This window comes from Arachis hypogaea, chromosome 16 (genome assembly GCF_003086295.3).
Source record: "Arachis hypogaea cultivar Tifrunner chromosome 16, arahy.Tifrunner.gnm2.J5K5, whole genome shotgun sequence".
Taxonomy (NCBI): Eukaryota; Viridiplantae; Streptophyta; class Magnoliopsida; order Fabales; family Fabaceae; genus Arachis; species Arachis hypogaea.
In genome coordinates this window covers 131,892,375-131,903,416 of record NC_092051.1, presented here as the reverse complement: position 1 = coordinate 131,903,416, position 11,042 = coordinate 131,892,375, and the positions used below count along the sequence as shown (strand labels likewise).

The following is an 11,042-nucleotide window of genomic DNA, read 5'->3' as shown; positions in this document are numbered from 1 at the left end:
ACCATCAATTTTATCAAATTGATTTTCAGAATCTTACTTAAAATAGCGCGCATGCAGCTATGTATATCCATATTTGAGCAAATATATATTAATATATTATTAGTCGCCAAAATGTCAAATATAGTTGATTAATTAATGGTGAGAAACCAAAGTGAACTTGGACATCATTCAAACCTGGCCTACCTAAAAATGTCACGTTTTGCTGTTTTAGATATCAATCGAGGGCTTTATGAAATATGATTATCTAATCACCGGCCAGTGCTACCGTGCATAGAGCAAAATGCCTTCAACACGTGAAGAACTGAGTCATGAAAAATTCAATATAATAAAATAATATATTTATTTAAAATATTATTTTAAATCAATTAATTACTAAAACTTTAAACCGACTCAATGAGTTTAATTTATTGTGTTTTAGTTCTTTTAATTCTTTGCCCAGGGTTTTTAACGTAAGGAGAAACAATCAGAGTACAGATTAAATGAAACGTACCTTGTTATGTCCATTCTCCATGCATGAATAACCATTTTTGCAAAGGAACCAAGTCCGTCTTCCAGGTTTTAATCTTATGGTAAGGAAATGACTATTCATTAAAGGGAATTTTTGTATCTCTTTACCAACTTATACTTTTACCATAGTGTGCTCCTATTTTGAATTGGTGACTTCTATGGTGGGCAATTCATTTAGGTGGACAAAGTGACTAAAGAATATCTAGCTAATTAGAACTTGACACATGGAATGAATGAGACTAATTCCCATATGAGTTTGACTATGGAAATAGTTAGTTTGGTTAATGACTCACAGTAAAAGTGAGTAAACATGCCTAAGTAGCAAATCTAATGGATTAGCAAATGTAGTTTGTGAAGGTGATTTTTTCGAATTTTAAACATTCCCATATTTGAAATAGGAGGAAATTGAAATAGAAATCAAAAAGAAAAATAAAAAAGTTTTTCAAATTTTAGAATTGAATGAGTAGATTTTTAAGACAATTAGAGACATTAGGATTCATTCTGAAGTTGTGCACACAGTTGCGGGAGGTGGCCGTAGGCCATTCCCGCCACTTGTTTCTGGATATGGATTCATTGAGGAAGGTTTGGACGAAGGAGAGGCTCGTTGATCGAGGCGATGTCACCGGACAGCAGCAGTAGGATATTGATCAACCAAATATTGGAGCCAAGCGATTCCGAAGAGCAGAAGAAAAGCGGAACAGTAGGGTTTGCACCATCATCGCCTCTCCTTTGTCTCCTTCCCTCCCCCTTCTATCTCTCAAGGTTGGAAACACTAAACCCTCGATGCCGATGCTGGATCTCTAACTCCCCTGGTGTCCCCCATCTCTCTTGGTTTGCGACGTTGTTCTTCGGAAACGGTAGACTCTGGTTCCTGTTTATCCCTGTTGTGTGCTTTAACTTTGGTGAGTTTTTTTAATCTTTTTTCTATATCCAATAAATATGCAGTTGTGCTGAATTTGCTGAGATGGTTGTCAATCTGCTTTGTCAGGCATATGATATACTGGTTTTGTTCTAAACAAAATGCACAGACATGCTTAAATTGAATTTCCCAAACTAAATAAATACAACTGAAAAAAAGAAACAGTTATAATGCTCATAATCAAGATGATCCCTATAATCAACCACCGAAAAAATTGTTTCTTAGGGGTTCTTTTTGACTCTGCATCTTCCAAATAAGTGATTGGAACAAAAGTAGATCCTTATGCCTTTACCAACAACAATAAATATAATAGAAGATTTAACCATTTCCATATTCTTGAGGTCTCCATTCTAAAAAATCAAATGACAAAACCTATGCATTTGAAAACAAAAACAACGTGTGTTTAGTACAAACAATTTTGGCCAAAGTGAATTTAATATCTTTTTTTAGCAATTTTGCTCTGCTCAACCTTAACCCAAAAATAAAAAATTTGTCATTGTAATGTTAGAAACCAACGAGTCAATCAATTTATATAGACCAAACATTGTGATTGACTATTGACTCACAACTATAGACTTCGCTTAATGCCTAATTGTATAGCAATTGTTTCCATTTAAGTTAATTCCGTAAACGACTATGTGTACGGCATGCTTTGTTCTTCAATGCCTTCTTTTTTGTTTAATCCAGGGATGTCTGATAGTGTGTCGGATTTAGACAATGGTAGCATGTCAGAGTTGTTAGGCCAATGGACTGATGGTTGGAGCACCGATTCAAGGGACGAGGATGATTCGAACGGGTTGAAGGAACCGCTGACTGAGGAAGGGGATAGTGGTCCTACCAACAGTGAATACGAAGGCTGGGATGGTGGTGGAAGCAATATGCATGCCTCCGTAGAGCATAATGGAAACTCCAAGAATGTCATGGGTAAACAATTCAGCAGTCCAAACCCCTATGATTGCTTCTGTGTTGTTATCTGCAAAATTTAATGGGGTTGGAGATGCGTATGCAAGCTATGTCCCGTATGCAAAGCGTATTAATTTTGCGGTGTGAAAGGGAGATTCTATTAAAGATGAGGAGGGGAGTATTGTCAGGAAGTTTTTCTACTGCAATCGGCAAGGACTGCGTGAAAAGAAGCACTACGAGAGAGTTGAGAGAAAAATGCCTCATAAACCGAAGACGAGCACAAATTGCAATGCCAAGATTGTGGTGTTTCTGGACAAAAGTTGTGGGAAGTGGCGGACGAAGACATTGGTCAAGGATCATAATCATGACTTGGCGCCCCAAGAGTTCACTAATGTAATGGCTCAACATAGGAAGATCACAGAAGGGCACAAAGCGCATATACATAGCATGCATGAAGCCGGGTTCCAGACAACTCAAATAACGGGCTTCTTTGCCCACATGTGTGGTGGATATCGCAATCTTAACTTTATACGTAAGGACTTGTATAATTATATGGATGGAGTTAGGCAATCCAAGATCGTAGAGGGAGATGCAGCCGCAACAACAAGCTACTTGAAGGACAAGGCTGAGTTGGATCCGATGGCAGTTGTGGAGTACTCTTATTGCGTTGAGAAGCACATTGGGCACCTATTTTGGTCAAATGGTCACATGCAATATGACTACGAATGCTTTGGTGATGTGTTAGCATTTGACTCGACGTACAGAAAAAACTTGTATAACAAATCTCTTGTGATATTTTCGAGCACCAACCATCACAAGCAGACAATTATTTTTGGGTTTGGTTTGCTAGAGGATGAGAAGATTTCGTCCTACAAATGGTTGGTAAGTAGCTTAATGAGGCACAAGGAGCCGAAAGTCGTTGTCACAGATGGTGATGAATTCATGCAAGAGGCCATTAGATGTGAATTTTCTAACGCAACACATAGACTATGCACCTGGAATCTTGCTCGAAATGCTGTTGTTAATATCAAGGACAAAGATTTTTGTGCTGCGTTTAAGACTGCTGTGTATGGTCGCTTTAATGTGGAAGAGTTTGACAGTTATTGGGTGGACATGGTCACGTCATTCAGTTTAGAGGACAATGATTAGGTTGCAAAGACATACAAAAAGTGAGAGATGTGGGCAAATGCTTACTTGGGTGAGAAGTTTTGTGCTGGCATTCGAACTACTTCTCGGTGCGAGCGTATTAATTCATCATTGAAAAAATTTATCAAGTTCAGGAATTGCTTACTTGAGTTGGTCAAGAACCTGGATCGAGTAGTCAAGGATTACTAGAATGACGAATTCATTATAGATTACAAGACTCTTTACTCAAATCCAGTGATGACAACGGGTCTCGAAACATTGGAAAGATCTGCGAGCATGTTCTACACAACGGAGATATTCTACGAGGTGCAAAATCAGATCGAGGGGTTTGCGGCATTGTTAGTTTTGCACAGGGACAGTATTGGTAGTACCGAGAAGTTCATATTCCGAAAGTATCGAAAGCCCCATCATGTGTACTCGGTTTTCGTGGATAGAAGTTGTGATAAGTATGCATATTCTTGTAAGTTGTGGGAGAGATTAGGGATACCTTGCTGCCATATATTTTGTGTCTTGAAAGAGCTAGAGAAAGAAGATCTGCCAAGCTGATTTCTCCTGCATAGGTGGTGCAAAGATGCCAAGGTTGCCGATAGCAGTAGTCAACATGCATCAGTCGATCCCACGGATGGATTTCCCATTAGATATAGTGCATTATGGAGTGCCTGCCTATTGCTGTGTTTAAAAGTCTTGCAATGCAGGGAAACATACAACACTGCCATGATAGAAGTTGCCAGAATATCGAGGGAGTTTGAATCTCTTGGTGGCATAGGGCAAACGGGTAGTCGCGTTCAAGCAAGGGCGAATGAAACTCACATTCTCGACCCAAAGATTATCAGGTCCAAGGGTGCACCTCGTGGGAGCACGAATGCTGATAACGGGAGACATTGTAGGCAGTGCCTTGGATTAGACCACGACCGAAGAAATTGCATTGCCACAGACGATGATGTCGTCGATGAGGTTTGTGTGTGTTGATTAATTCCTAGGATTGTGGTGATCCGTATGCGCCACATGTGGTAATGCTTGACGTTTGTACTTGTTAATTATTTCATGATATTTTTAGTGCATTAATGTTTTGAACTGTAGCATTTGATTGCACGGGCCATCTATTTTTTTTTTTTTTGCAGGATGGCGGATTCAGCCATAGGCCAATTCATTATTCTGGAAAGAGGTCACGACGAAACTAGGTGGATGGACATGACTACATGTGATTGAAGTGTTTAGGTGATTAGAAAAAATTTACATATTTTTAGTTCTCTTGTCCAATTTTAACAATTCTAGTTGTGTTGCCGTGTTAGTCGTTTTTATGGTAGGTTAACCTGATGTGAAAATGGTTCTTATGTGGTGTTTTTCCTATGAATGAGGCTTTCTTAAGCAATAATTTTGGTGTTAACTGCAAGTAGTTTGTTCTATTCCTATTGTGGCTCCTTCATTGTGATGTTAGGCATTATTAAGGCAGGTTATTTTTTCCTTATCTTTTGTTAAGATGAAGATTTTTTCAGTTATGCAGTTACTTATGTTATTCAGTTATTCAGTTACTTATGTTGTATCAAGATTTGAGCCTGTTGTCATGGAATTTGTTGTAGAATTGGATTGAGGAGGTCTAAATTAGTGACCTTTAAAATGCCTTTGTGTGACCCGTACAACAAAGGAAGTTAAAGAAGTAATTGACGAAGAAGGTTCTTTCACCCTTCAAAGGTTGGAATCTATGATACTAGCTTGGGGTGCCAACATGAATGAAGATGTTAGCGATAACAACAATAAACTCATCCCAAATATGAAGCCACAGTTTATAAGTAAAAATACTATAGCTGCTGCAAAACCCATCTTGAAGGCACAATTTTAAGAACATGTCATGAATGAGTTTTTTGTCCGATTTAAGAATTAGATTTTTCAATTGATGATGGAGGTTGAAAAATTGGAATTTTGTAATAACTCATAAAGAATATTTGAAGGAATACACAAGCATATAGTCTTACACTGGACAATTTTTATGTCTACTAGAATTGTAACGAAATAAACACATTAATTAACATAAGGTATATGTGCGATTTTTTTTTCCATGACTAGTTCTTATGAAAAAAAGGGAATGCATTAAGTCACGCTTCAACAATAGATTTCATTAAATGCGACATTGTTGGTGACATGACCTCTATTATTAACAATTTGCAATTCATGAATGCTCTATGATCAGGGTTCAAAGGGTCGAATCTGTCAACATAAACAAAGGTGTTGCTGATGACAACAACAAATTTTATTTAAATATCAGTGTTCATACCCTGGACCGAGCTATAAGGTCCGGGTTGGACTAAAGCAAAGCGACCGACCTCCTCAAAGATAGGTCCACCACCGACCTCTTCATAAAAGAGCTCAGACAAATCGCCATAGAGGCCCAAGGAGGCCCAAAGCAGAAGAACCACCGACCACTAGAAGGCGGTTGGACAAAAGATAGTGACCTCACCCACAAAAAGATAAGATAAGATAACAAACTTATCTCAAAGGAAGATCATCAAACACTACTATAAATACACTGGAGCACCCAGGTATAACTCATACCCCAATTCTACAAAAAAACCTGCCTAAAGCCCGTACTGACTTAAGCATCGAAGTCTCTTGCAAGTACCACCACCCCCGGTGACCCATGATCAGCAGCACCACGAGCAAAAACAAGTCAGACACGACAACTTTGATCGCACCATAAGATCTCATTCGAGATCGACCTCAACGTTTCAGGTAACCCTCGGAACATTGGCGCCGTTGCCGAAAAACCTAGAAGTCATCCCATCGACATGACAAACAACCCTCCTACCAACGACCACACCTCCAGACTAGAAGAAGGAACACCAAGGAAGGACACGGATGCCACACCAACCTCCCCAAAGAATGCACACCACTCCAAAGGAGATAAGCAACCCCATAACGAAGAAATCCTAGATGCCATCCGTGAACAACGGGATTGCATCAAACAGCTCGAACAGGATGCTGAACGACAATGAGAGGCCGAGCAAGACCTCTGGAGAGAAACAAGACGGCGACGAGAGCTAGAAGAAAAACTCCAAAGCTCGAAGCTGACCTCAAAACTAAAGCCACTCGATCCAACCGCGAAGATAGCCCCCACAAAGACCAAGACCCGTTCACAAAGGAAATCATGAAAGCTAAAGTCTCAAAAAACTTCAAAGCTCCTGACATGACCTCGTACGATGAAATGTCTGACCCGAGCCATCATCTCAGCAACATCAGAAGTCGGATGTACCTCACGGATGCCTCAGACACAACCCGTGCAAGGCCTTCCCGACTACTCTGACCAAAATGGCAATAAAGTGGTTCGACAGCTTGCCACCAAGATCAATCACAAGCTTTGATGACCTCACCAAGAAGTTCTTCGCTCGGTTCTCCATTCGGAAGGGCAAAACCAAGCACGCTCCAAGTTTACTAGGGATCAAGCAGGGAGATCGGGAAAAGCCTCCAAAGCTACATGGAAAGATTCAACAAGCATGCTTGGATATACAAAATCTCCCTACAGAAGCAGCCATCATGGGACTCATCAATGGTCTACGGGAAGGACCTTTCAGTCACTCTATATCTAAAAAGCATCCGACATCCCTGAACGAGGTACAAGAACGGGCCGAGAAGTATATCAATATGGAGGAAAACTCTCGACTAGGAGAAACCTCCAAAACCATATTTGCCTACCCATCTCAGGACAAAGATAAGGAAGCGAGGAAATAGGAGGACCAATCTGCAAAGAAGCCCAGGAAATACCATAACTATACCCCTTTGCGGGTATCTTTGGTAGACATCTACTGGAAAATATGCAACATAGAAAAGATCCCACTACCCCGCCCGATTAAGCACAAAAGAGGAGGGAGCCAAATAGAGTAATGCGAATACCACAGGATCTACGGGCATCCCACAAATGAATGCTACGACTTGAGGAATGTCATAGAAAAACTAGCCCGAGAAGGAAGACTAGATCGGTTCCTAGTCAACAGAGCGGACGAGCCAAAAAAGAGAAGAAGAGATGAAGAGGGAGGACGAGCTAAACGCCCCCTCACACTCCTGAAAGGCATGTTCACATGATCAACGGAGGATTCGCAGGAGGAGGGATCTCAAATTCGTCCCGTAAAAGGCACCTCAAAGAAATATACCATGTTGGAGAGGGGAACAGGTCACCCGACCTCCCCACTATCTCTTTCACAAAAGAAGACACCACGGGCATCATTCCTGGACATGATGACCCTGTGGTCATTACCATTGTGTTGGCTAATGCCAACCTCCACCGAACACTAGTTGACCAAGGAAGTTCTGCAGATATCCTATTTAAACCCGTCTTTGACAAGCTCAGACTACAAGAAAAGGAGCTCGGGGCATATCCCAACAGCCTGTTCGGACTGGAAGAAGCCCCGATCCAGCCACTCGAATACATACCACTGCACACGACCTTTGGAAAAGGAACCCGGTCTAGAACGCTGAGCATAGACTACATTGTGGTTGATGTGAATCCCGCCTACAACGCCCTTATAGGTCGGACTACCCTAAATCAGCTCGCCGCAGTAGTCTCCACTCTGCACCTATGCATGAAGTTCCCAACTCCAGAAGGGATAGCCACCATCAAAGGAGATCAAAAGCTTACGCAACGCTGCTATAACGAAAGCCTGAACCTAAAAGGCGACTCCAGAGGAAAGGAAGCTAATACCATCGAACTAGGGGAAACCCGGGCCCATGAAGAATTTCATCCCCAACCAGAAGGCGATACCGAAGAAATCCAAATCGGAGACACTAGCGATAAAACAACAAGCATAGGGGCAAACCTAAAAGAGGACTTAAAGGAACTACTAACAAAGTTCCTAAAGAACAATTCTGACCTCTTCGCATGGAAAGCCGCGGACATGCCCGTCATAGATCCCGATCTAATGTGCCACAAACTGGCGGTATACCCCGGATCTCGACCAGTACAACAGAAGCACAGAAAGCTCGGCCCAGAAAGGTTGCAAGTTGTGGAAGAACAAGTATAGGCATTACTGGAGGCAGGGTTCATAAGGGAGGTTAAGTACCCATTATGGTTAGCCAATGTCGTACTGGTCAAAAAGCCAAATGGAAAGTGGCAGATGTGTGTTGACTACACCGACCTCAACAAAGCCTACCCAAAAGACCCCTATCCACTCCCAAATATCGACACCCTAGTTGACTCCTCGTCGGGATACAAATACCTCTCCTTCATGGATGCTTATTCCGGGTACAACCAGATCCCGATGCATCAACCCGACCAAGAGAAGACCTCGTTCCTAACCCCCGAAAGCAAACTACTGCTACGTAGTCATGCCATTCGGACTCAAGAACGCAGGGCTACATATCAGAGGTTGATGAATAAAGTCTTTGCCAACCACATCGGAAAGCTAATGGAAGTCTACGTAGACGACATGCTAGTAAAAACACAAAGAGAAGAAATGCTGCTACCTGACCTCACCGAAGTATTCGACACCACAAGAAAACACGGGATGAGGCTAAATCCCATGAAGTGCACTTTCGTAGTAGAAGATAGTAAATTCTTAGGGCTCATGCTCACCTAGAGAGGGATCGAGGCAAACCTGGACAAATGCCAAGCTATACTCAACTTGAAAAGCCCTACCTATGTCAAGGAGGTACAGCAGCTAAACAGAAGACTAGCGGCCCTGTCTAGATTCTTAACCGAATCAGCCTTAAGATCTCTCCCTTTCTATGCAACACTAAGGAAAGGAAAGAGGTTCGAATGGACCCCTGAATGTGAACAAGTCTTCCAGGACTTCAAAACATTCCTAGGGCAACCACCTATCCTAACCCGACCTCGGCAAGAAGAAGAACTGATACTATACCTCGCCGTGGGAAGTCAGGCAATAGCATCAGCGCTGATCCGAGAAGACGACAACGGGCAACAACCCGCCTACTTTATCAGCAAGGCTTTACAAGGGGCTAAACTGAACTACCAAAAGATAGAAAAGTTCGCCTACGCCATCATACTTACCTTCCGACGACTTCAGCCATATTTTCAAGGCCACACAATTAGAATACGGACCGACCAACCCATAAAAGGTATCCTGCAGAAAACTGACTTAGCTGGAAGAATCCTACAATGGACGATCGAGTTGTCCGAATTCAACCTCAAGTACGAAGCCCGGATGGCCATCAAGTCTCAGTACTTGGCCGACTTCGTCGCAGAGTACACCGACACCCCAGGGACCTCCACTAACTGGAATCTTTACTTCGATGGCTCATCAAATAAAGCCGGAAGTGGAGCCGGCGTTATCTTAGAAAGTGATCAAGGGACCCAGCTCAAACTCTCCCTAAGGTTTGAATTTCCCGCCTCAAATAACCAAGCCGAATACGAAGCCCTACTGGCCGATTTGAAGCTGGCTAGAGAAATCGACGCCCAAAAGCTTACCATCTTCAGCGATTCATAAGTAGTCACCTCGCAATTAGAAGGAAGCTACCAGGCAAAGGATCCCGCCATGAAAAAATATAAAGACAAGACCAGAGAATAGCTCAGAAAATTCATGGAATACGAGATCCGACATATACCTCGGGAACAAAACGCCCGAGCTAACGCACTTTTCAAACTAGCCAGCACCAAACCGGGGGACAGTAATAGAAGCCTCATCCAAGAAACACTACAAGAAGCGTCAACCTCGGAAAAAGAGAAGGTCCTAAATATATTAAACCAGGACCAAGGGTGGATGAATCCCATAATCAACTACCTCAAATCTGAAATACTCCCACAGATAAAAAGGAGGCGAAAAGGCTCATACGGGAAGCACAGCATTACAACATAGTGCACGACATCCTATACAGGAGAGGGGTCTCAACGCCCCTCCTAAAGTGCGTCCCGACCTCCAACACAAAGGAAGTCCTAGAAGAAGTCTAAAGTGGCATGTGCAGCAACCACCTCGGGGCATGAGCTCTTTCCAAAAAGGTACTCTGAGGTGGCTTTTACTGGCCGACCTTATAAAAAGAAGCAACAGAGTTCGTCAAAACATGCCCCCCTTGCCAGAAGCACACCAACTTTCATATTGCCCCACCCGAAGAGCTCATCTGTGTCACTTCGTCCTGGCCGTTCGCAAAGTGGGGGCTTGACCTCCTCGGACCATTCCCCCAGGGATCAAGACAAGTCAAGTTCCTCATGGTAGGAATAGACTACTTCACAAAGTGGATCGAAGCAGAGCCATTGGCCACCGCCACCGCCCAAAGAAGTCGGAAGTTCTGATACAAAAACATTGTCACAAGGTTTGGAGTCCTATGCTCCATCACCACGGACAATGGTACTCAGTTCACCGACATGGGCTTCAGGAACTTGGTAGCAGATCTGAAAATCAAACACCAGTTCACCTCGGTAGAACACCCACAAGCCAACGGGCAGGCGAAAGCTGCCAATAAAGTCATATTGGCTTGGCTAAAGCGCCGACTACAGGACGCAAAAGGAGCCTGGGTTGAAGAGCTCCCCCAAGTCTTATAGGCATATTGAACGACCCCACACTCCAGCACCGGGGAATCACCCTTCTGACTTACTTAAGGAATGGAGGCAATGATTCCCGTAGAGGTA

At 42.7% G+C, this 11,042-nt stretch overlaps 1 protein-coding gene across 1 annotated transcript; it reads left to right on the top strand.

Annotated features, from left to right (window-relative positions):
• Positions 1 to 7,545: 7,545 nt before the first annotated feature.
• LOC140180241 (uncharacterized) lies at positions 7,546 to 8,484 on the top strand. Its single transcript, XM_072220693.1, has one exon. It carries the CDS (start codon positions 7,546 to 7,548, stop codon positions 8,482 to 8,484), a length of 939 nt encoding a protein of 312 aa, XP_072076794.1.
• Positions 8,485 to 11,042: the final 2,558 nt, after the last annotated feature.